Below are 24357 nucleotides of genomic sequence, written 5' to 3'. Positions count from 1 at the left end.
CGCAGTTGTCGATAGATTATCAGCAGCTTCTTCCGGCCCACGACGTTGGCCTAGACCGCAGCCTATCCTGCGGTACAACCAATAAATAGCGTTGGCATCGGGTTCATCTGAGACAACGGGAAGCTTAATATCCACCTCCACAGCCGAGAAGTTCGAATGAGACATGTATCGTGTCTGATGGCCTATCGAAGCTTCGCACAACCTTCTTTTGCCAGCGATCTCGTTGCTCGCCGCCTCGGGCCAAGCCCCGGCTCGTGTCCTAAGTGAGACCTGCAGGTCAACAAAGAAATCAATGTTATGTAAGTGTTAACCGTTGCTTGAGATTGAGATATCGCAGTAAACCACCGATACCGCCTTCTTTGTGAGACAGGACCGATGCCATCAGCCAAATTACCACTCTCGCAAATGGCAACGCGCATACTGGGCAGCCGAGTTGTCCGAGAGACCCCCCGAGCCACCCCGAGTCTTCCCCGAACACCGTAAACACTCTGTAGAACACATCCCATGTGTGCGCCGAACTCCTAAACCTCGCCTAGCCGGCCCTTAGCCCATCCCGCCCAATCGAACCAATACCTTACCATTCCCCATTACGCCCATTGTAACCCCCCAAACCATGACCATGTTAGACACCGCCCGTAGAGCTCCAAACAAACCCCCGAAAACGGCCCGACCAAGCCGCTCACCCTTACTGCAAATCCAACACCTGCCTCAGCACCGTCTCCGACGCTCTATACCAGCGCCCCTTCGCCTCCAACTCATCCTCAACCCCGCCCTGCGCACCCTCCCTCCTCCTCTTAGCCTCCCTCGCCGCCGCCTGACTATTCGCCTTCCGATTCTCCAGCACGCCCACCTCCCCCCTCAACCGCTCCAGCTCCTTCCTCTTCCTCGGCACCTGCCCCCCCACCACTTCCACCTCCCTCTCCAACTCCCTTAATTCCCCCCTCCTCCCCTCCACCAACGCCCTCGTCTTCCCCAACGGCATGCTCATCTCGGGCCCCACCCCCCGCAGCCCTCAACAACTGATGCTGCGCCCTCAAATCCCTGACCCTCTCCTCCAGCCCATCAATCTCCGCCGGCAGCGCCCTCAACACCCCCAGCTCCTCCTGCACCGCCTCGTACCGCGCCGTCAGCGCGCGCCCACGCGCCTCCAGATCCGCCACCATCGCGGCGACCTCGGTCTTGAGCGCCTTGAGCGCGGCCTTGGCGTCGGCGTTGGCGGCCTCGAGGTCGGCGTTCTCCTGCGGCGACACGATCTGGGGCGGGTCGCCGACGATGGCGCGGATAAATTTTTCCTTGGTGACTTGTTCGACGTAGGAGAAGCGCAGTTTGGAGAAGAGCTCGCGGTAGTGGGCGAGGTCGGCTTCGAGGGAGGTGGGGGTCGGCGCGTCGAGCGAGGCGGTCGATACGTCGGAGGTGCGGGCGAGGGTGGTGGGGGCGGCGGCGGTGGTGGTGGTGGGGTTGCTGTTGGGGTTGTTGTTGGAGGAGGAGGAGAAGATGGGCTCGCTGAGCTTGATTATCGTGTATGCGTCACTGCCGTCGCCTGAGGCGGACTGGAGGTCATCGAGGGCGCGGAGGACTTTGGCGGCGCGTTGTTGGTCCGGTTTGTTGGGGGAGGAGGTTGGAAGTAACATGGTGCCTGATGTGCCGATGGCCTTTTGCCTTATGGGTTATACCAGTGTCTGCTCTGTCGCCGTGGTGTTTGATGCTCGGATCGCCAGATGTTGTTTTGTTGACGAGGTTGCCAAATTGGGACAGTGGGGTGTTGAGAAAGGTGACCCTAACCCTCGCCGTATCTCCGACACGCAAGCGGCAGATAACACCACATCCCTCTCGCAATCCCTTGCTATCTAATACATTTGGGATACCGAATACTTTTACAACAGTCTACCATTTTTTGATTACTATGCTAGCCCGCTGTTGACTGAGTGAAGCATAATGAGCCCGGCACAGCCGTGCTATAGGAGTAATAACCCACGAACAGCCTCAACATAAAACTAACTGTACTCGTCAATACTAAAAAAATCGTCTATTGACATTAGGACGAAGACAAGTAGTACTCCTGCCGCCGATAGCAATCGCATCCCTATATGAATGCGCCGTGATGTCCTCGCCTGTTGGCAGAGGCCCGTCTTCAACACTTGAAATGACGGGAGAGACCGGAGCAAACAGCCCAAGGAGAATGTCAAACAGTACGCCCTCCCAAGAAGACAAGCCCAGAAATCATAGTACAGTTCAAGCGCCGCCACCTAATTTTCACCCTCTCTTACCGACATGTTGCCGCCGCAAAATGCTCACAGCCATCTAATGCAGCCCTTCCACAAGCGAATAGGGTTGGTTCTTCATATACCCGTTTCCGTACTTGGCCGTGATCTCCTCGCCGTCATTGATATCCCTCAGGGCAATAAGCATCACCCTCCACCGTCCGGTGATCTTCATGGTCTTAAACGCGGCCGATGGGTTCGTGCTGTGGTTGACCTTCCGCACCCAGTTGCCCATCCGGGCAGGGTAAATCTCGGCCACTGCTTCGTCCTCCAGGTCTGGGCGGCAGAGCACCATGGACCAGCCAGGGGCGCTGGTGCCCAGCGGCAACAGCTCGCCGACCAACTCGCCCAGGATAACGTGCGCTTTGTGGTGCCCCACGGAACGGACGCCGGGTCCCTTAGAACCGTCGTCTAGAATGCGGGGAACCTGCGGCACGTTGATCTCGGCGCAGCGGCAGTAGTTTTGTGGGCAAAGACCGCAGAAGGCGTCGCCAGGCATAACAACGCTGGGGTCGGTCGGCCAGAACCAGTGCCATCTCGCCGGCCGAGGCCAATGGGACCTCTTGTGTCCGTCGTAATGGTTTGCCTTGAGGAGGCGGAACGACACCAAAAGGGGCGAGATCTGATCAACAGGAAGCCAGGTGGTGGTGGTGCTCTCCCAGATAAACTCCGGGAGCTCTAAGCATTCCCAGATGGACTTTTGTAGGACGGCGCCCGCGCCGCACAGTTTTCGCACAAAGTCGATGTCGAGCTCGGCATGGAACCGAGCGATTTCATCCTTGAACAACGCGAGCTCCATACAATCCCAGTCGGCACCCATGAGGCAGAGAAGGCCGTCATAGTCCCCGCAAACCGTAGCCCAGCATTTGCCTTCTCGCAAGTAGTCGTGTAGTTGCGGGCGCCTCGATTCGTCCCATCCCAGCGTCTGCAGCATCCCGTTCATGAAGTTATGGGGCGAGAGCTCCCCAGGTTGCGCCATGGCGTGTTCGACACACATTGCCACCTTCATCTTGAAGAAACGCGCAAGGAAGAGGTGCAGTTCTGGATAGCCATGGGCCGTGTCCTCAACTGATCTAGCGAGCCCGAACCTACCCAGGACCACGGGTGCCAGCTTGGAGTATCGTCTCCATTCTCGGACCAGTTGCGCAAGACGATCGAATGCTGCTTTACCGCAGAGTTTCTCGGCAGCTAATCTCCCAGCCCGGCCAGATTCGCGGTCTTTCAACATCGTCGAGAGGTGTTCAAAGGCAGCGGTGACGGACCGGTCTTGGGTTCCCGGTGTTACTGGGGATTCCAGTCTTTGCTTCTTTAGAGGCCGCGAAACAAGCCCGTCATCCTCTCTATCGCGATTTATCATCCTTGCCGTTTTCCGTAAAGGCGTCAACGCTTCCGTCCCAGTTCTAACGTCTCCACGATAGCTCGGACTCTGCAGTCTGAGGGGAGGGACTTGCGGGATGATTTGGGCGGATTTCGTGACAGCATCCGGAATGGGGCGTTTTGTCTCTGGTGGAGAGAGAATCCCTCCCCTATTACCCTCTTGTGATGCCATATTGAGTTGCTCAGGAGCTCTGGGACTAGCTGGCATGCTTTGTTCCGAAGAAATGCTTGAGAGTGAGGTGAATTGCGAGTCCGGCGGCTGGGATTCTTGTACAACATTGCTCTGGGACTTCGATGGAGGCAGCTCCTCATCACTGTTACTTGGGGTATTCGCCGATTGAGGTCCTTTGTGTGTTTCAGGAATTGGTTGCGATGGCAACTGTTTCGCCAATTCCTGCTTGGCCGGTGCATTGCTTTCCGGAGGAGGGGTGGCTGATTGTATAGGCCGTAAGGCCGCCTCAGCTCGCAAGTTAGCAACATGGTCAATGGCTTGGGATGGGCGCCCGTCCTGCGATCCCGTGGTATCCGGGGTGCGAGGTAGTTGCTGTTCAGCAGGGACCGACGGCTGCTCGTCATAGATTCGAAAGTCGTCCGCAGACATGGCGAACTTATCAGGGCAGAGCCGATCGCAAAACTTGTAATCCGGGGGCATGTCCGGGGACGAGTTGTACTCCAGGTTGATGGCGATGGCGTAGTTGGGCCCAAGGTTCAAAACCTGGTGATACGTCCCCGGTTCCGTCACGACGGCTTGCCCCGGTACACAGTAATCGAGCGTGTATTCGACGCCCCATTCGTCGAGCTTGGCCGGTGGGATGTGGCGGCTGAGGTGCCTCACAGCCTGTGAGCATCGGCGCATTTCAGGATACTCGATGGCCATCCTCTCTTCCAGTTTCTTGGCGAAGGCAGGTTTGATGAAGCACCAAAACTTGTGCTGCCCAGAGCGGAGGAGGTTCTCGGACCGCACATGCGCGTCCTCCCTGTGCATCGTTGTGATGGTCTTGCCCGTGAGGTTGAAGTAGACATATTGCGTGTTGATGCCCTCGAGTACGGTGCGCCCTCTGCGCCGTAGCTTCTCGCCAGGAGAAAGCTCGACGTCCTGAAACAGCGGGTTGCCGATGATATACGGCCGGTTCCCCTTGGGCGGTTCCGCGGCGGAGGAATTCCAGAGTTCCTTTTGCTCTGCCAGGGACCAATCCATCTTAGCGCTCATGGGCAAAGGGAGATGTGGTGAAGTGAACTTAAACCTCTTTCCGGTATCGACCTTTACGAGGCCGAGTCGGTCGGACTTGTAACTGAATGAAGTCGCATGGTCTTTGCTGGGACGAGCCACTTTTTGCACGTCGAGTGGTGGGAGGCCCCGGACTTGGAGCTTGAAATATCCCACATCTCGGACGGTAGGGTGGCTCGAGTACATCTCCAGGAGCTCCTCGTTCAAGATATGGATGTCTTGGTAAGTGCAGTCAAAGAGGGGTGACGCATGGCCAGACGGCAATGGGCTTTTATAAACAGAGCCATCACTCAATGTGATCCCACATGGGGGGGAGCGCGGGAGGGGGCAACCCTGGCTTGTGGCGGAAGGAGCCGCTGGGATGGGTGGTGAGAGAGCCAATTCGGGCTCCGCTTTTGGAACTGGAACCGAGGAGCGATCGATGGCCGAGCGATCGTTAGTGTTGTGGTTTTGGTCGGCCTGCGACGTTTGACACTCAGGTTGTTGGCCAGCGGGTTGTTCGTTATCGGGTTGTTGGTCGGCGGCTTGTTGACCAACCTTTTGTTGATCAGAAGGTTGTTGACCAACGGGCCGTTGGTTTGAGGGCGAAAGAATATGTTGTGAGGCTGGAAGAGTACTGGATGATGATGGAGGTGTGTCGAGTCCGTGAACCGCCGACGGGGAGGATGAGACGTGAGGTACGGCTAACTTTCGTACATCATCCAAGCCGGCGTTCACCTGGTGGAGGCGACCTAGGAAATGTTGCAACAGGTCCCGTCCTGCCTTCGTTTTTGGCGGCTGCACCTTGCGACCCGACGTAATGCCGTGATCAAGATACCCTCTCAGGGCATCGCTGATCTGGCTCACCTCGCCGCTGATGGAATCGACCTTTTGCTGGAGGGCGTCCATCTTGGGTGCCACGAGGCAGTGGTGAATTCAGAGATGGAGGTGCCGCAATTGATTGGAGATGTGGCAGTCGTGCTCGATGTGGAAACTGCCGTCTGGCAATTCGCATTTGTCGCTAACTATAGTGGGGGCCGCCTGAGGGGCTTCTAAAAAGCATGTCCACATGGGCCCGTGCCCGTGTCGAATGGAGGGGCACCCAGCCTCCTTTTAGGCGCTTGTGGAGGTTCCATGGCTTGGTACCCCAAAGGGGAGCCCGTTGCCTGTGTGGTCACTTTCCAATGTCGGGACTGCCGCATCACGGAAGTCTTTCATAGCGTTGCCTGGGCTCGACGGGAGCTATGGATTTGTGAAGTTAGAGAGACCGAACCGCAATTGTGAAGAGTTCACAAAGCAATCATCCTCAAAAACATCAACTTTTCTATATCGGGAGATCACTTTTGTTCCTCTTTGTACTCCATAAGCGACTTCATCGATGGTGCTTGCATTGTATGTAATCGCTGGGTGTTCAATGACGTTTGTGGTCCCCAAAAACACGGGTTTGGGACTGCTTGAGCAGTGCTTTCCGGGTCATTGACAACCTGGGTACCTTAGGATGGAATGCCGCACAGCGTCTCAAATTAGCGACATGGACAAAAAGTAAGGTATGCAACCTAACCTCTATACCGAGTAAAAACAGCCAAGATACCATACTCATATGTGGAGACCGCGCTGGTTCTGGAAATGGCTTAGGTACCTCCCTTGCTCCTAAATACAAAAGTACCGACATACCTCAATTTCATGTTGTCTTTGGGTTACTTCGACCTCTGAGTGGTGTCTGTGGAGCGAAGATCCCGCATGGGGTTCAGCGGGAACGATTGGCGAGTGGAGCTTATTGATACGGAACTCAAAAGCGCTTCCCCGTGACAGACCTGTATCTCCAACCCCAGCTGCATACACTTACTTCAACCACGGGTCCGCCTTAGAAATTCTCCTTCTGTATATTTTCCAACCACCCATTTAGTTTTACTGGCCGATATGGAAGCGCGCCATTTCGACCATGATACCATCTTGACTGACGACGCCGTCGCGGAGCTGATGGCAAAAGAGGCGAGCGACACGGCTATCAAGTACTCTTCAATGGGCCTTGGAGCGTTCAGGTCGACGAAGTCAGTACTCCCGGGTCCGGCGCGGTCGAGGTTCATTGGACTCCGGTAACTCATGTCACACAGACCGGCGAACAAGGCGAAGCCCAACACGCGCTTCCTGGGGCGGATCATCAAAGAGACGACGAACCACAATGCCGCACTCCTAGCAAGAGAGGCCGCAGAAGCCCAAGCACGACTCAACAACTTAACCGAAGCCGAGGAGAAGAAAAGGCGCAAGGTTAACCCCAGTGCCTCGGACCTAAGACGCCGACAACTGGGCGACATATCCTCAATTTTGCAAGGGCGAAAAAAGCCCAATGGAGCTGAACGGGACGAGGGCCGGAGGAAAAAAGACGAGAGGCGAGACAAAGAAGAGACAAGAGACCGCTCCCGCGATCGGGATCACCGACGCAGCAGGCACAGCACGCGGCAAGGGGACAAAGAGGAGGGGCAGCGGTTGCGTAGAAAGCACGACGATCGAACAAGGGATGAACACCACCGCCGCCGAGATAGGTCACGCTCGCCGCGACAGAAGGGATCGTAAGCACCGCGATCGGTCACCGCTCAGCAGTAGCGACGACGACTGTCGGTTGCGCCATTCAAAGTCGCGGCGGGGCAAGTCCGGCAAGGATCGTGACCTGATGGCCGGCGAGTCATCTCGGCGCAAAAGCTACGGACGGCTACTACAGAAAAACGACGAATTTACAACCACCTCCAAGACTAGCGGGCTGGCCGAGGGAGACGAGTCCGATCCACTCGAGGAGCTTATCGGTCCAGTGCCACCGTCAGAAGCCCCTGTCAGGACACGTGGAAGGGGTGCCGTCCGAGGCGCCGCGGCAATGGATGGTCGGTTCTCCGAAGACTATGACCCAGCCTCTGATGTCCAACCAGAGGAGCCGACCGCGACCGAAGACTGGGATGAGGCGGTTGAGACATTCCGCGACCGGCAGAAATGGAAGCAGCAAGGCGCGGATAGACTCCGCGCCGCTGGTTTCACAGAAGAGCAGGTCAAGCAGTGGGAAAAGGGTGGGGAGAAGGACATTGATGATGTGCGGTGGAGCAAGGCCGGCGAGAAGCGCGAGTGGTAAGTACTGGCCCTCCTCCCTGAGATCGAGGCCGGGGCCTAACGCAGTGATTAGGGATAGAGGCAAGGAGGGTAGCGGTGCTTGATGATTATGATGGTTGGATTATGTGCATCTTGACGGCGTTTGGTATAAACCGGACGGTTTGGGGTAGTTGCATTTGTATGTTTAGGTCTCATGGCAATGGGTTGTTTAACGGCTCTGGAAAATGGGTGGGCTCTGGATGTTTGTTGGGAAGGCGTAGGCAAAACAAACGGCTGTGGCATCGGGACAACATTTTCTTGCGCATCGTTTTCTGGCCGAATCTAGACATGACTTGGTCAATTCAAAGTGCCGTGGTGCCAATATCAGACTTCCGCATTTGGACCCTGTTATTCGTACAGGTCGATAGCCAAACGGCTCAGTGATATACATGGATATGTAGTCGGCTGTTGCCAACGCAGTAGACTGCCAAAGTCAAACCGCAACAACCGCAACAACCGCCCCCGGCTCGCCTGTTCTTGACCCAATCTCGGGTGTAGCCCAGCGCCTTCAGGAATCGTTCTCCATACAACCGTGATATATCCTCCTCTCGGCTCATTTATCTACCCAAGCGACCTTCTGCCCTTGTTTGGTCTTCAGCTTCCCTTCCTTCGTGGTCGACGCATCCGCCGCTTCCTTGGGCTTGGATGACGACAACTCCAACACACTATCCGCCTCCTTCTCGCTATTCGTCGCCCACATGCGCTCGATGCACAGTTCGAACGGACCCGGTATCCTGTCGGTCAGTCCGATACCGATGGACTTGACCTTCTGGCGCATGATCTCGGTCTGCGGCTCGACGACAAAGCCGTAGTTGGTGCGCACAAAGTCGTTCCACTTGATCAGCACCGTCTCCCACTCCCCCGGCTTCTTGACAAAAAGCCGATGTTGGTGCAGGTCGGTGGGGACGACCGACTCTGTCTGTACGTTGATGAAGTAGCTGCGCCCGTCCGACTTGACGCGCAGCGCCAGGTACACGTAGGGGTCGATGTTGTAGAGGCTGCGCCCGAAGATGGTCGGCGGCCGGTCCCGTGTGCGGAAGGCCGCGTAGCCTGTTCGCTTGATGTCGGGTCGGTCTGGGGGGAGTTCGGTGGAAATGTTTCCGTGGAACTTAGCATAGCCGAGGGAGTTGGGGGATGGCCGCTGGATGTCGGAGGAGGCGGGCGGCGAGGGTATCCAGTCGAGGTTCGCTTTTGAGAAGCCGCCAATCTCTACGTCGGACATGAGTTTGCAGTCTTGTATCGATGTCGGGCTACGGAAGTTGTGGAGTTCGTAAGGGGCCGCGCCGCCCTTGATGCCTTCGAGGCTGAAAACTGTAGGTAGGTTTCCCGGTTAGCAACGCCGGATAGCCAGGGCCGAACCAATGGTCATCACATACCAATGTGGGAAAGCCTCTTGAACTCATCGACGCTGCGGCCAATGAAGCCCTTGAACAAGAGCGGCCGTGTGGCCTGCATGATGGGCGAGCTGCGGTGTTGGGGAGCGAGGGAGGGGATGCGACCGGAATCTTCTGCAGCTACCGGATGGATAATCTTCGGGTGGGCGAGAGCGCCAGGTGATTCAAAACCCTGTGCATGTCCCCAGGGCCATCGGCGTAGTCTATTTTTGGGAGTGAGCTCGGGGTGCCCAATCCGTCCAGTGCGATCTTGTCCTAGTGAAGCTTGTGTAGATTTTCTGGAACGTCATCAAGCACCCAAGCAGCAGCATTGACGACAGGGGTATCACAATCCCCACCACAGGAATTGTGGGTTTTTTGAGCTCGACCACATGCTTCAAGAACCAAAAGTCTACAATCATCTCCTACAAAGCAGTTCAAATCATCGTTCGGCCTGGTAAAATATAGAATAACACACATGGATATGCAACTCATTGGAATCGACATTTTATTAAATTTGCCTTAGTTTACCAGTGTCAAGAGTTGCTATGAATAGCAGTATTCCGTAAAACAAGTGACTTGATGCAATGAAAGGGCAGATCTTAACTTGAGAGAGGGAGGTAGTTTCGGCTCCCAATACATAATAGAAGTGGCATTGGTAGGTAGTTTCAGAAGCTTTGAGGAATAACCCCATGAGATCCAGCCTGGTGCCAGCTTCGACAAGTCCCAGGCCCTCCGCACAGCCAATCAGCCTCCATCCTTAGTTGTGCACGGGCCATATCTCTCTTTCTCTTGTGTCAGTCGTGAAAAGTTGTGAAAGTCGTGACATCCTCCAGAAGTGTCATATGTGTTGACCACCTGGCAAATAAACTGGGCCATACCTTTTAAAAAAAGTGGTATCCATGTTGTGATTCTACAAGTTTGTTGGGCTCACTATGCTGTGTGTCACTTGATTGAATGTTATTTATTTTCCTGATTTCCTCGTTCTCAGAGCCCATCACATCCAGTCCTTAGCAGTCTCCTGGGCCGAATAACCTTCTTTTGTACTGCAATGATTTCTCAATTCACAATTCCATGACATCCATCTTGGTATTGAGCTTTTAGAGCTTCAAAGGCCACTTCCATCCTCCATTGTCTCTGGGTTCAGCACGAATACGAAACGTCAAAGGTGATTTAAGTTTTAACCATAACTTTGAAACCCCGAGCAGCTTCAAAACCTTGTGATTCGAACTTTGATTCATTGGCTTCTGAACCAGCTCCCTGATAAACTGAAGTAGCATATCCTAATTTTGTGTGTTAGCTGTTGTGGCTTTCATTCCCAGTACCCGAGTTAGGTATATGTGTCGGCGTTTTGAAGACTGCCATCTTCTTTAGTTGCACTTACCACTTTCTAGAAATGTTTGACTCACTGGTGACCCTAATCACATTGGCTCACTCTTTACAACACTTTGTATTACCAGGCCATAAAAGAAGTCTGTGTTTATCTCAGATAGATTGGTATCCAGAGGGGTTCCATCCAATCCTCCCAAGACAGTCCCAACCATCACTTCCCAGTGCTTCAGTCGACACCCAACCTGATGCTATGGCCAACCAGGTGGTCACAAGTTGACATGCGAACGGTTCAAAGACTCCTAATTCTTGGCATGTCCGTTGACACGTTCCATGTTAAATATAGGTATCAAATGGACGCAATTGAGCACCCTCCCTAAAATATTCTCCTGTCCAAAATGCGACTCTCAAGAAGAGGACAAACAACAAACATCATTTGTGGTTCATGAGTAATGCCCCTTAACACATCCACACAACCACGTTCGCTCTGCTCCCCAGACCCCCTTAACTACTAGCCTAGACCTTCACACTACTGAGCATATCTGATTCCAATCATGCAAGACCTTAATGCCAGCCTGCGTCCTCTGAGTGACCCCGCCTCCCAACCGACTCTCTTGTGTTGCTTCCTGACCGTTGCCATGCCGAAATCAAGCAAGGCGGACCCGCCTGTGCTATTGTTGTCGCCGGCCGAATTAGCCCACAAGCAGGCCGGGCACGCCGAGCCCAGCTCCGGAATCAGCCTCCGAAAATCAACGACAACCGGTACCCCGTTCAGATCCTGCTCCGTCATTCGCCGCCGATTACACGTCAGATACTCCAGAGCCATTTTCCCCCATTCGCCGCTCCTATTATCTCAAGATAATTTGAGCTCCAAATCTGATTGTGCCCTCAATTTCTGGTGAGCACAAATATTAGAAATGTTTCTCATCTTCCTTTTCTTCCCTTCACCACACAACCCAAGACCAACATTGGAACACTTCCAGTTCCAAACTGCACTCCAAGGTGAGCAAGACACTCCCCTCACACCCTCTGCACCACCGCTTTGATTTGGAACGACCTTCCTGTCAAAGACACTCCCTCTCTTGGCTCTTTTCTCCTCTGTGTCTGCTTTTTCTGCATCTGGTGGCCACGCTCCAGTGCTGAATAGCAACCTGGGAGGAACTAGCCGTCTCTGCAAAGAGGCCAGTGCCTCAGCGAGTGCTGGCAGACTCCTCCAGAGTTAGGGCTTTCCGGCCTGAAACACGAGGTCGTCAGGCATCGCCAGCTTCTCAGGGTGCTCAAATCACCCAGCTACACCTTCCTCCCCTCCCCAAACATAAAGCACCCTCCCCTCTTCCAGTTCCTCTTTGACTTCTTCCCAAACTACCACACAATCCCCTCCAACACCGAGCCCGACTCGAGGTCCTCGATCCTCGATCAGGTTGACCGCCATCAGTAAGATCATCACCACTCCAACATCTTCCTCCCGCGCCTCCTTCTTTCCCCGTTCCCCTCTCTATCATCTCGCTGCTTCTCTTTTCGGGTCGGTGGTCAGACCAAAAAACATCAGGCCATCCAATCTCGCGCCTCGCGTCTCGCGTGTAGCGTTCGGGCGTTGAGCGATCTGACCTGAACACCAACCTTCCATCATCACAAAGCAGGAAGACCTGGCTCACCACTGTAACAGGTTCCCCATCTTACATCTCCGCTCCACAGATATTCACAACATTCTTCGCCCTTACCCAAAGCAACTATCATCCACTCCTTAGTGGAAAGCATCTCAACCTTCGACTTGACGACCATTAACTCGATTACTCCATCGCCAGTCACAATGTCTGGTATGCTTAGAGCAAACAGGGTTGGCGGCTCTGCCGGGAAGCTTCGTCGTGTCCGCTCCTTTAGCCTTAGCGACGCTTCTTCGAGCGGCTCTTCGGACTCCGACGACGGTAAGTTATCAATCTCTTTCCCTTCATTTTCCCTGAACGCTGCGTCTCCTGCAAGTCTCATTACAGCCGCTCGTTCACCCCACCTCGTGCTGTCTGTGGCGTGAGATTGGGGTCGCGAGTCGGGGACCGTTTTCGATGGCCTCGGCCACGAAAACGGTGCGAGACCTGACAATCACTCCTATGGGGCGCTTCACTCATCGCTTTTTTTGATCAAAATCGGCAATGCTGACACTCATTAGCCGGTGCCCGTCTGTCTGCTGCCAGCCTGGACGATTCTCCTCCCCGCGTTCGGTAAGCTGCTCTTGAGTCATTATGACAGCCTCTCTATTTCACTCGCTAACATCTACAAGATTCTCCTCCGTCACCGAAGAGATCGGTCATATGAGCATTACTTCGAGCACTGCGTCGGCCGCTTCTGACCGCGACACTCGGTAAGGCTCCCTTGTCCCGATACTTAGGGGGTGTCTGCTGACTTTTGCTGTTTAGATCTTCTCCTTTCCAAGTCGGCAACACGCCCGGCGGCGACATCTTCGAGTCGCCCCCCGCGAAGGCACCCCTGAAGCCAGTCCGGGCCTTCGCTACGCCTGTCATGCCGTCTAATAAGGATGAAATGGTCAAGGTTCCTGAAATCGACTCCGAGGAGCGACGCCTGACTGGTTCCGCGGCCACGTCGAACACCATGTCGTTGACGCCCAGCCAGCGCCCCCTCCGCACATTTTCCTCTCGACAGGAGATTGGCGGTATTGATGCCCAGGGCATCTACCCTCCCAGCGCTTGCGTATTCGTGGCCAAGTAAGTTCCTCTTGTCTTTCATTCTCGTCCCCGCTCAAAGACCAGCCTAACAATTGAAACCAACAGTCTTCCCGAGTCCAAGGACGACCGCGCCCTCGAAGCCGCTGTTACTCGCGAGTTCAGCCAGTTCGGCACTGTCTTCGTCAAGATCCGCCGCGAGGTCAAGGGAGGTGTCGCCGGCATGCCGTATGCTTTTGCCCAGTATACCGTGAGTTATCCGCGATCTCCTCATGGACTTCACTTTCCTGACACAGAACAGAATGACAATGATGCCAAGGTCGCCATCGACGAGGGTAGAGGCATCATGATTCTTGGCCGTCCTTGCCGCACCGAGATGGTCAAGGCCAACCGTAAGTACCGCAACTCCTCGTTGCTCTGAGCCCTCGCTGATCCAGGGTTTGTCTTTCCCCCACCAGGGACCTTCGTCATCTACAGCCGCCGCGGTGACGAGGTCACCATCGACACCGCCCGGGAGATCTTGGAGCCGTACGGTGAGCTCAGCAAGTGCGAGCTGCTCAGCACCCAGATGTGCGAAGCCATGAGCCTTCCCACCTCTGTTCTCGTCGAGTTCGCCAAGTTCGATCCCAAGCGCGATCTCAACACGGTAAGCCTCAGAGAGCCCGGTGCCACATCGGATCGCGTCTTTTGCGTACTGACGTTCTCCCACAGGCCGTCCGCCAGCATGACGGATACTGCATCGATGCCTTCGATGTGAAGAAGAAGAACTTCATCTCACGCAGCGACGCAGACGAGGAATTTCTCCGCAAATACGATGTGGACCGTCGCTCTATCTTTGTCGGAAACCTGGCCCCCGACACCCAAAAGGAAGAGATCATGGATCTCTTCTCCCCCGTTGGCGAAGTCCTCGACGTCAACGTCATCAGGAAGCCCAACTATCATGGTCAGTCCATTGTCCCCCACCAGGAGATTCGGCCAAGGTACTAACCGACATGCAGGCCGCATCCAGCCTTTCGCGTTCGTCGAGTTCGCCAGGGCTGACATCCCGGACCAAGCGGTCCAAAACTTTGTAAGTTTTTCACTTCACACAGTGCACCACCAGTGGCTGGCCGGATTAGTGCTAACTGAGGCCGACAGCATGACACCTTCTTCCGCGGCAACCTGATCAAGGTCGAACGGAAGTTCTCCAAGCACGCCGGCACTCCTCGCCGCGTGAAGTCACAGGCGTTTTCCATCAGGTCGACGACCACGCCCAAGACGCCCAGGACCGCCGCGGCCGGCAGGTCGCCAATGGCTTCCGGTAACCGCTTCTCCGGCAGAGATCAGACGTCGGCCCCTCCCGCCCAGCAAGGCTATAACCACCCCGCCGCCGGCCCACCCTTCGTCCCCTTCGGCTACCCCGCGCCGAGCCCCCGTGCCCCGGCCGACGGGCAGCCGCTGCTTGGCGCCAGCGGCCTCCCCGTGACGCCCTCCGCCACTCCTTTCGGGCCCAACCCGTTCACCTACATGGGCGGCTACTGGCCTAATGTGGCTTTCGGCCAGGACGCCACCACCGGCCACACCTACTGGGGCTACAGCCCCGTCGACGCCAACAATTCGCCGGCTGCGCCGGCCCAGACCCCCACCCGCGGCGGTCCCCGTGAGAGCCACCACTTCCACGGTGGCAATTAAGAGAAGACACCTCGCGATCTTCTCTCTTCCCATGTCATCTTACAACTGTCAGACGTACACAACATCGGTTCCTTCCATCTCTCGTCGCCTACATTTTTTTTTTTTTTCAATTTCGATTTCTCTTTTTCGTCGGCGGGGAATACCCCGGTCGCCCACTGTCGGTCGGTCACGCATCTCCCCTTGGAGATGAAGACCAACACTTTTCTGGACGGAGACCTGACCAGTCTCCGACTTCGCGCCTGTAACTGGCGGTTTACGACTTTCACAACTTCTGTCTGCTCGGTCCATCGACGACCTCGGGCATTTCATGACGGGTTGATAGAAGTCCTGATGCTTCGGTATCCTTTTTTCCGGCGTCTCTACGTCTCTCTTTTCCCTAGTTGCGGAGTTCATGAGCCGCTTTCGTGGCTCGGTTTGGCGCATCACGTCTGGACGACGACGGGTTCTCATGGGCGGGGGCGTTGGTGTGTAGAAAAAAATCTCTTTGTCAGTTTATCGGTTCCCTGGCACAGGGCGCGACGGCGGGCGACTTGGGTCGCCGACGCCAAGTACAGGCGCCAGGGAAGCAACCTTGTCCTATCTGGGTTTCCATCTTTTGTTTCCAAGAGTTTGGGAACTGTCAAGTCCTCGTTAATTTGGGAGTAGCGCGGGGGAGTTATGGTTATCGAGATGTATCTACCTCGAGATGACTCGACATGGCTTCCTGATGTTGCTATCTCCCTCCACAAGAGGCATGAGATAAATTCAACTGCAATTTCATTTCATGCTTGGTTCGGTCGGTTGGTGATCGTGATGATGGTGGTGGTGGTGATGAGTAAGTGCGCAACTAAGATGAAAGCTAACAGTTCGAGTAACAGCGAAGGTGGGTTGTTCAGTGGGCCAGGCCCTCAACAACGGCTTAGCGCCACCCAATTCTGCCAAGGACAGTGGGCCGGCCCCCGTTGCAGCCCACACCCCCACGCACAATCACCTGCAGTGGATGGTTTAGCCTCCTGGAATTGGTCTTTGGCCCTGAATCTATTGGTCAGAGCCTGTGAAAAGTTCGGCGTAGGACCCGAGGCAGTGGGCTGGAGAAGTGAAGGTCGCAGGCGGCCTTCAAAAGCCGCAGCTCCCACATTAATTGGGGGTCTCTGTTTCATTCGAAGTTAATTTACTAGAACGCAGGAAAACAAAAACCAGAAGAGGGTCCAATCGCTTCTCATCGCATCAGCAGCACCAGCATCAACATCAGCATCAGCAGCATCAAACATGGGACAACCGTCCTTCGAGGCGTCCAACGCCCTCGTCTACGTGACATATGGCGTATTTTTGTGAGATTAAGCCTGAGGATTTTCTGAGGGAATCCCATTAAGTTGTATGAGAAGGCCCTGCTAACGTTATTCATGTAGGATAATGGGGACAGGCGTTGCCTGGAAGTTCAGGAACCAGAGCAAGGGCGAGTTCCTGGCGGGCAACAGAACTCAGACGGGTTAGAACATTCATCTCTCCCAGCTCGGGCGAAGAAGCGAGAAAAACCCATAATTCCGCGTCCAGCTGATCTCTCTTTTGAAGAAGGGATGGAAACTAACCACCACCATTCACAGCTCTGCCGCTCGCCCTGAACTTCATCGCGTCCGGTGAGTGAGCAGTTCGGTCCGAGAACGCCCGTCGACGGGCCGTTCCAAAAATTAGAGCGGTAGCAACGAAGCAACCGAGAAAAGCATATCGGCAGGCAGACAGCGCTGCTCGATCGAAGAAAGGCGCTGGGAAACCACGGTTAAACGGCAGCATCACACGACTAGGAAAGCCGCAGGCTGACCACAGGTTCGTACCCAAACCTCACCAAGTTCTCGCCCCCTCTTGCCGCATCCCCGGTGTCTTTTCAAGCTCGCCTCTGGCGGTTGCGAGAAACTGAGGATGTTGGTTAAAGGGCGACGACTGCGGCTCACTACGGGCGCTGAGTTGAAGCGGGTTCGCTGGCTCCAACCTTTCCTACGGGCTAGCTTCAACCGACTACTACGGGGAAGCAGCGCGGCAGGCAGAGGAGAACTGGCATTCCGCAGATACAAAGCTGAGATTGTACCGTGATACTCGATCAAGTTAATGCTTGCGTGGGAAACGTGCTGCCGCTCTGATATCCCTCCCTTCTCCCCTTTCAACCCCTATGTTGATATACTAATCTCCACAGCCCTTGGATCCGGTATCCTTTTCGCTTACCCCCAGCTTGCGACGTTAGCTGGTGTTCAGGGTGTGGTTGTCTACGCCCTTTCTTCGGCTCTACCCTTGTTGATCTTCGCTGCGCTGGGCCCCATCATCCGACGCAAATGCCCTCAGGGGTTCGTTCTCACCGAGTGGACCAGGCAGCGGTACGGCACCGTTGCGGCCCTGTATCTCAGCTTCATGTCACTAGTCACGTTATTTTTGTACATGATCTCGGAGCTGTCCGCCATCGGGCAGGTGGTCAACCTTCTGACGGGCATTGATGGGCTGCCTGTGTTGATCGTGGAATGTATCGTTACGACCATCTACACCTGTAAGTTCAACCCGCTGGCTTTCTTTTGCGGAGAAAGATTGACTAACCATTCGAGAATAGCCGTTGGAGGGTTCAAGGTCTCTTTTTTCACGGACAATATCCAGGGAGCAATGGTCATGGGTTTGATCCTCATCGCCACTATCACCATCGGCGTCGAGACCAAGATCGACACCAGCCTGATTGAGTCCTCCGGCCTAACCAAACCCAGCCTCCTTGGATGGCAGCTCCTCTACATCCTCCCCGTCGCCATCCTCACCAACGACTTCTTCCTCGTATGTCCACCCCCCCGCCCCCTTCCTCCCTTTCCCAAACCCAACCGCCCGACTGACCAACCAACCACCCACTCCTCCAGTCCCACTTCTGGCTCCGCACCTTTGCCTCCAAAACCGACCGGGACCTCTGGCTCGGCATCTCCGGCGCCGTCGTTGGCGTGCTGGTGATCGTGACGCTGGTCGGCTCGACGGGGTTGATCGCCGCGTGGGCGGGCCTGTGGCCGGGGCCCGAGGACGCCCCCGTCGACGGTTCCGTCGCCTTCTTCGCCCTGCTCATGCAGCTGCCCAACTGGGTTGTTGGTGTGGTTGTCGTCATGGCTGTCACCCTCTCCACGGCGGCGTTTGACTCGTTCCAGTCGGCCATGGTCACGTCGGCGTCGAATGATTTGTTTAGGAATAAGTTGAATATTTGGTGGATTCGCGCGGGGGTGGTGTTGGTGATGCCCCGGTTAGCATCCCTCGTCGCGCGTTTGCCCGAATTCAATTCGTAGGCTCGGGACAGACGTTCCCGGTCCCCGCCCGTTCCTGTGACCCGACCAACCCGCCCAGAGGCCCTACAATGTCAGTTGTCAGGAGCCCCATGGTGGGGGGGGGGGGGGGGGGCGGGGCGAACAAGGATGGTTACCATACAATACCCAAGTTGTTGGCAATTTCTGTGTTCATCACAGCAGCTGATTGCTAATAGCTTACTAGCAAGCAGTTGGCCGGGAGATACATGAATACATGATCTCATAAGTGTATCTCACTAGTCATCCATTGTGCCGAACCTGCTGGCTTGTTCAGACGAAGTGACGTTATTGTTAGCTGTTTGTCGTACTTCATCCGGAACAATGACAAAAATAGATTGTGGACATACTCCTCTACTGTATCGTAGACCGGGTGACGATGCATGAGCTCCAGGGAAATAAAAGGACGCGGTCTTTGTCAACAAACGCCTACTACGCCTTACTCTACTTTTAACAGGTTACATACACCGTTTCCGCTACAAAAATGCCGTCCGATAGCCATTCGAAAACCATAACGACCCGGGAGGATGTCCTCCTCGCAGTCACACACCTTCGATCTTCTACTGACGAACTCCGCGAAGTCGAGAGCCAGTGGGAGCCCATAGCCATGCAGCTCGCGACGGAGGTATTCGATAAAGCATCTGATCTGGGCATCGACGTGGACAACATATACGACGTTGAGCTCAGCCTGTTAGCGAACATCAGACTCATCGAAACGAAACTGAAGCAAAATTACGGAGCGCAATGGGACACAGCAGCCAAGACCCTACTCTCCGCGCGAGAGACGAAGCTGGCGGCACTCAGGGACCTCAGTAACACTCTCGACTGGGTGATTTCCCCCGAGCGAGCTGTTGTTGTTGAGCCAAGATCCTCGAGCGTGTCCGATATGTATGATCTGGAGGCCAAGATCAAAACCGGCAAGCTGCAGGAGAAAGAGCTGGGAAACCTCCATTCGCAGCTGCTTGCCACGGCAATCGCCGTGAGTGGGAAGACCTCGTCGCTGCAAGGTGAAGTGAGGAAGGTTAAGGGTGTGGCAGAGATAGTAAAGGATCTGCATTGGGCGCCGGACGACGCGCCTCTGACGGCGGTGTTGTTGTTTAACTAGTCCGGAGTGGGCCGGGTAATGTAAATCGATGAGTCTCTTTTCTTTTGGCCTAATCCCGAGTTCGAGCGTGAAATTAACGTGGCAATAGTTGGGTATTACACTGCTGTTGTTCTTACATGAGATGCGACATTCTCGCTCCCCTAGGTACTGCGTACACGTTTATGTACATCGCCATCGTACACCCCCCCTTTAGCCACCGGGCCTTACTGCCCACTGGGACTTCGGGGATACGAGCCTCATGAAGGGCCTCATGAAGGGCCTCATGATCGTACCACTGCTTCCATGATCTTCTTGTCCTTAGCCCACGACTCCAACGTCGTGGGCTTGATGGTGCCGATGATGCGCCAGTCGTACTGCTTGTATCCGTTTTTGGGGTCTATCAGGGTCGCAATCGTCACATTTTCCACCACATCCATCTCCTTCTCGCTCCCCGGGATCACTAGGCCCGAGGAGTCGTACACACCCCTGCGCTGCTTGCTGGAAATGGCCACTACGACCTGCCGGATGATCGGGGACCCGCGCTCGCGGTCAGTGGGCGCCAACTTGTGCGACTTGATAGACGGATAAAACAGCTTGTTGGTGTATTTTACTAGCTCCCAGCTGTAGCGGCGTCCTCGGGGACGGCTATCGATGCTCGTGAGCAGGGTAGTCGCGAGCTTCCTCGCGCACGTCTTGTTTATGGCTAGTTTGTCGCCGCTCGCCAGACCCTCGAGCATGGAGCGATGGAGTGCCTTCGCAGTGGGGATGAGTGACGATTTTTTGTAGTCGAGAGCGGCCCGCTTGAAAATGGTTGGTTTGGAAGCGAAGCGAAATGTTGCATTCAAGATGAGCTCTTGAACTTTGGCACTGGCCCAATTCCATAAGAGTCGGAATTTCTGCCCTAGTGGTTTAGGGAACTGGGATAGAGGAGGGAGGACAAATGTCCCTTTGACGCAGCATATTTAGTCAGCCGTTGTCTCGCTTCTGGCTCTCAAAAGAGTTCTCAAAAGAGTTGGAGGTCAGAACACACATACCTGGTAAGATCATTGAGATGGCCGCTACCATTGCTTCGTTCAAGCCGCTCTCCTGAATCTTTTGCTGCGAACTGACCATAGGCGCACTTCGCTGCTCAACTCGTGGTACGCCTGCTTCGAACATAGCGTTCCTTCCCGGCGCTTTTGACCTCGGCTGGGATGTGGCGAAGGATGAGGCACACGGTAGCCCTCTCGCTCGAAAACTCGGCCGGCTGGGGAAAAGGTGTATTGCGCTCGCCGGCCCCGTCACTACTCTGGCTGGCAGCAGCTCGCGGGCGCGCACGCCCAACCTTGACGACGACATAGTTGCCCAGGTCAATCGCCACCCCCGTCACCGATTATGCGTGATCCTGTCGCCGGCGTCGGGAGCCCCTGTCGAGAATGCGCCGTCGGGACAATATCCGTCGTGGATGTGGTCGTGGTCAGAGCGGGACATGCAAGAGCTCACGCACCAAGTGAAGCTTCAAAAAAATCCCAATCGGCCGGCCCTGGCTGGCAATGACATGCGGGGCATTGGCAGCAGATGAACCAATAAGCATTATGATTTGTCCAAGGGTGCGCTATCAGGGAAGTCCCGGCAAAGGCCGAGCCGCAAGAACCGCCCTTGCTAGCTAAAGTACGTACCTAACTAAATGGGGTCGGTTGCCAGCAAGGCATCTCAAAGCGCACCGCCCATTTCAACCGGCCTCAAGTTCGCCGTTCTGGCGTCCTTATCAACGTCGGCCCCCCTCCTCCTTTCGTCCCTTGGCCGTCTCGGGTAGCCACTGGATTCCATGCTCCATGGGTGAGGAGACGAGTCTTGATGTACAACCGCGCGAAGCCAACCGCGCACCAGCCGCGGGCGGATAATCGACACAACAGCCCTACCCACCACGGCACCCACACTGCAAAGAGCTCCTCTTCCGAGTCCCGCCCCACGGCTCCAGCCGCCCTGACCGTCAAACCCGGCTCTAGCCATGCCGCACACGTCCTAGCACCCGGCTCCGGCTCCGGCGCCGGGAGCAGCGCCGCAGCACTCACACCACCGCTGCCAGAACAAACCGCCGGCGCCGGCCCCGTCCGGTCGACCCTCCTCCAACCTCGTGTAGCAGTGGCTTTGGGCGTCTCCAAGAAATTGGTACCCCATCCTCTTCCTCTGCCGCCTAGCCTCGATCGCCCCCGGCGTGCTGTTCGGCCTGCCCAACGCCCTCCGACTCCTCGCCATGCTCCATCTCATGTATCTCGACCGGGTTCTGGACGGCGGCACACTGAGCAAGCTTGGACGTGGGACTGGAGGGTCGGCGGCGAACTCCTCCTCCTCGACATCAGGCTACGACCCAGAGTTTGAAGCCAGGCTGCGGCTGACCGAGGCGCTGCTGGCCACGATATGGGTGCGTTCCCTACCCCCCTAGCCGGACCCTTTTACTTTACCCACGATTACCCCCACTAACCCTGTCACTCTCAACCACAGTGCTGCGCATCCGGCTACCTCTCCTTCTTCTTCACCGACTGCCTCATGTCACGCTGGCTGCTGCATTACACGCCGCAGGCGACCATTGTGCGGTTACTGACGGTGGACGCAATCAACGGCTATCTGACATCGTGGGTGCTGCACTTGACGGGTGGGTTCGAAGACCCGCGGCTGATCCTGCCGGCGTGGATCGTCATCTCCACGGTGCGTAGCAGTCACCATCCCTCTCCCCCTCCCAACGTGCGCAGAGAGCGAAGCTAACCTAGTTTTCCCCAGACGTTAACCGTCCTCTATCACATCACGCAGCGCAAGATCAACATCCGCAAGGAGACGTCCATGTCGATCAGCGTGTTTTCCATCGCCAGTTTTGTCAGCATGGTGGCTCTGCTGGTGCAGCTGGACTCGAACCGGTCCGACTACCCCGACATCCCGCTGCTCAACCTTGTCCGGCGAGTGTTCCACGAAGCCGGCAAGCTGGCAATACGCATCATGGAGTACGGCGATATCACGAGAGAACTATGAGCGTTGTTTTCTGGGGTGGGGATAGGCGTTTTTTTCGGCGTTGGTGTATCCCAAGGCCACTGTCTTTTTCTTGGATTATGAGCATCTCGCACAGCATGACACGATCAAAGCGCACACTATTAGTACAACATTGAGGGTTACGATGGGTGGACATATTCTGTATGAGAACAAGCAAACATGATCATTGTCAACACCGTCATGGCCCAAGAGGTCGTCAACGAATTCCATTGCCTAAAATACGAGGCCCGCAGAGGTTCAACGATGGACATGCAGGCCACGGCCGTCCCGTCAACTAGAGCCGAAGGATCGATCATAAGCAAATGGCCCGAAGCACCAAAAAACCCTCCCACTCGACGTGCTCTCCGGTTAGGGAAGAGGAAGCCCATCTTCCAGCTTCCGGGTATCATGTTGTGTGCCGCGCGACCCTGATAATTGGCCCTCTCATCGCTCAGATATCGATATAAGTTTCACTTCTATGAGTGAAGCCCCGCCCCGGACGTCCCACTTTGGGGCTCGGGCCGCTGAGCAGCGGCAACACAGACATGCCCGTCTTAGAAGCCGTGGATCTATTGGGCGGTCAGCGCTTGTTCATAGACAATCATGGGTTTCATTCATGATGCGTACCTTGATGGTCTTCTCGTCGAGACCCAGACCCTCCTCGTTGTTAACGAGGAAGTCTTTGATCTTGAGGCGATGGTCGCCCTGGAGTTGGATCACCTCTCCCATGCCCTTGGACTCGGTGCTGCTGATGATGGTTCCATTGCAGGCTGAGTGGCGTTTAGCGTACAGTCATCCCAACCGTCGGGCTGCGAAACATACCGAACTCCTTCTTGATGACCTTGAGAATCTTCTTGTGGTCGAACTTGGAAGGGATACCTTGAACGGTGGTCAAGGTCTTACGTCCATTACGCTCTGTGATACATTGGTCAGGCTAGAGTTTTCTGACACCGCCATCGGTTGTGGCGAAGCCCGAGGGTCACGCGACAAAAGGGCGGCAGCGGGGCATCGAAGGAACATACGCTGAATGCGAATATGGATATATTCTTGGGTTTGGGTCGTCTGTCCCGAGTCTTCGTCGGCTTCCGCGAAGGGGTCTAAACGATAAACCAAGTCAGCGATTCTGTCTTGTACGCTGAATGACGATTCGAGGTGGGTCGTCGTATAGTCGTGGCGAAATGGAAGCGCTCGGTCCCACCAGGATACACGTATCCATCGACAGTGTCACGTCGTCAAAGCCATTGCAACGGCAAAAGCAAAGAGAGACGCGTTCATTAAAAAGAGGCATAAATGGGAGAGTGACGTACCGCGGCTCTTGAGATTCTGGATCTCGGTTTCGCCTGACATAAACTCGGAGTTTTTGGGGTGAACTTGGGAGAAGGTTTGTTGTAATGGAAGGTGGAAGTGAGCGACCGACGACTGTAGTAGTGTCTCGCTAATCGGATGTGTTGATTGTTGAGTTGTGGTGATTTGAGAAAGTTTAAAGAGGGAAACCGGGTCCTTTTAAGCTTCGGCTGCTCAGAAAGTGATGTTGTGGATGGCAAAGTGGTTGCAAGAGGGAAGTCGGTGGAAAACAAGAGGTGAGGGGAAGAGGCTAGGATATGTGGGGTCCCTCTGGGGCGCTGATTGTTCAAGGCCACAAGGCATGAACGGGTGGCCACTCAAGACTGCTGATCTTGTGTGGCGGTACCAGCCAAGTCTCCCGTCCGAGCATCTCAACCAAAACTCGCCTTGGGTTGCCTCTTTGGTACCTTGAAAATACCTGCCCTAAAAATGCGGCACCCAGCTGCAGCGCACCTGACGTTTTCGGGTCGTTTTGCGGCACCATCTTTCTCAATCAGTGCTTGTGATTTGACAAGGCAACTCGGCATCTGCTGCGAGGGCTTGAGAGAGGGTTCCCTCGCACACAAGCAGCTTATCTTGTGTGGCACAAGCGGCTGCAACCTGCTCTT

General features: G+C 55.3%; 9 protein-coding genes across 9 annotated transcripts; 5 read left to right on the top strand and 4 right to left on the bottom strand.

The window, feature by feature from the left end:
* Nucleotides 1–818: 818 nt before the first annotated feature.
* Nucleotides 819–1631, bottom strand: CHGG_06574 (uncharacterized protein; the record flags this gene model as incomplete). The annotated part of the gene is made up of 1 exon (XM_001222668.1): nucleotides 819–1631. The coding sequence occupies one exon, from the start codon at nucleotides 1629–1631 to the stop codon at nucleotides 819–821; it is 813 nt and encodes a 270-aa protein (XP_001222669.1).
* A 670-nt stretch (nucleotides 1632–2301) lies between these two features.
* CHGG_06573 (uncharacterized protein) lies at nucleotides 2302–5754 on the bottom strand (the record flags this gene model as incomplete). The annotated part of the gene is made up of 1 exon (XM_001222667.1): nucleotides 2302–5754. One exon carries the CDS (start codon nucleotides 5752–5754, stop codon nucleotides 2302–2304), a length of 3453 nt encoding a protein of 1150 aa, XP_001222668.1.
* Nucleotides 5755–6765: 1011 nt separating this feature from the next.
* On the top strand, nucleotides 6766–7963 carry CHGG_06572 (uncharacterized protein; the record flags this gene model as incomplete). Its single annotated transcript, XM_001222666.1, has 2 exons — nucleotides 6766–6941; nucleotides 7189–7963. The coding sequence occupies 2 exons, from the start codon at nucleotides 6766–6768 to the stop codon at nucleotides 7961–7963; spliced, it is 951 nt and encodes a 316-aa protein (XP_001222667.1).
* A 570-nt stretch (nucleotides 7964–8533) lies between these two features.
* CHGG_06571 (uncharacterized protein) lies at nucleotides 8534–9860 on the bottom strand (the record flags this gene model as incomplete). Its single annotated transcript, XM_001222665.1, has 3 exons — nucleotides 8534–9291; nucleotides 9357–9652; nucleotides 9832–9860. The coding sequence occupies 3 exons, from the start codon at nucleotides 9858–9860 to the stop codon at nucleotides 8534–8536; spliced, it is 1083 nt and encodes a 360-aa protein (XP_001222666.1).
* Nucleotides 9861–11236: 1376 nt separating this feature from the next.
* Nucleotides 11237–12120, top strand: CHGG_06570 (uncharacterized protein; the record flags this gene model as incomplete). The annotated part of the gene is made up of 2 exons (XM_001222664.1): nucleotides 11237–11488; nucleotides 11848–12120. The coding sequence occupies 2 exons, from the start codon at nucleotides 11237–11239 to the stop codon at nucleotides 12118–12120; spliced, it is 525 nt and encodes a 174-aa protein (XP_001222665.1).
* A 372-nt stretch (nucleotides 12121–12492) lies between these two features.
* On the top strand, nucleotides 12493–15028 carry CHGG_06569 (uncharacterized protein; the record flags this gene model as incomplete). Its single annotated transcript, XM_001222663.1, has 10 exons — nucleotides 12493–12607; nucleotides 12847–12898; nucleotides 12958–13038; nucleotides 13094–13399; nucleotides 13466–13607; nucleotides 13659–13749; nucleotides 13816–14003; nucleotides 14069–14300; nucleotides 14356–14426; nucleotides 14495–15028. 10 exons carry the CDS (start codon nucleotides 12493–12495, stop codon nucleotides 15026–15028), a joined length of 1812 nt encoding a protein of 603 aa, XP_001222664.1.
* A 1248-nt stretch (nucleotides 15029–16276) lies between these two features.
* On the top strand, nucleotides 16277–18705 carry CHGG_06568 (uncharacterized protein; the record flags this gene model as incomplete). Its single annotated transcript, XM_001222662.1, has 7 exons — nucleotides 16277–16338; nucleotides 16417–16496; nucleotides 16612–16644; nucleotides 17196–17540; nucleotides 17601–17812; nucleotides 17893–18260; nucleotides 18687–18705. The coding sequence occupies 7 exons, from the start codon at nucleotides 16277–16279 to the stop codon at nucleotides 18703–18705; spliced, it is 1119 nt and encodes a 372-aa protein (XP_001222663.1).
* Nucleotides 18706–18925: 220 nt separating this feature from the next.
* On the top strand, nucleotides 18926–22408 carry CHGG_06567 (uncharacterized protein; the record flags this gene model as incomplete). The annotated part of the gene is made up of 8 exons (XM_001222661.1): nucleotides 18926–19297; nucleotides 19867–19950; nucleotides 20017–20059; nucleotides 20991–21052; nucleotides 21257–21498; nucleotides 21548–21806; nucleotides 21887–22090; nucleotides 22193–22408. 8 exons carry the CDS (start codon nucleotides 18926–18928, stop codon nucleotides 22406–22408), a joined length of 1482 nt encoding a protein of 493 aa, XP_001222662.1.
* A 551-nt stretch (nucleotides 22409–22959) lies between these two features.
* Nucleotides 22960–23752, bottom strand: CHGG_06566 (uncharacterized protein; the record flags this gene model as incomplete). The annotated part of the gene is made up of 5 exons (XM_001222660.1): nucleotides 22960–22974; nucleotides 23033–23175; nucleotides 23228–23320; nucleotides 23428–23502; nucleotides 23713–23752. 5 exons carry the CDS (start codon nucleotides 23750–23752, stop codon nucleotides 22960–22962), a joined length of 366 nt encoding a protein of 121 aa, XP_001222661.1.
* Between the last annotated feature and the right edge of the window lie 605 nt (nucleotides 23753–24357).

This window comes from Chaetomium globosum, genomic scaffold (assembly GCF_000143365.1).
Source record: "Chaetomium globosum CBS 148.51 scaffold_3 genomic scaffold, whole genome shotgun sequence".
NCBI lineage: Eukaryota > Fungi > Ascomycota > Sordariomycetes > Sordariales > Chaetomiaceae > Chaetomium > Chaetomium globosum.
Note: the sequence above shows the minus strand (reverse complement) of the source record. Positions and strands in the feature narration are given on the sequence as shown.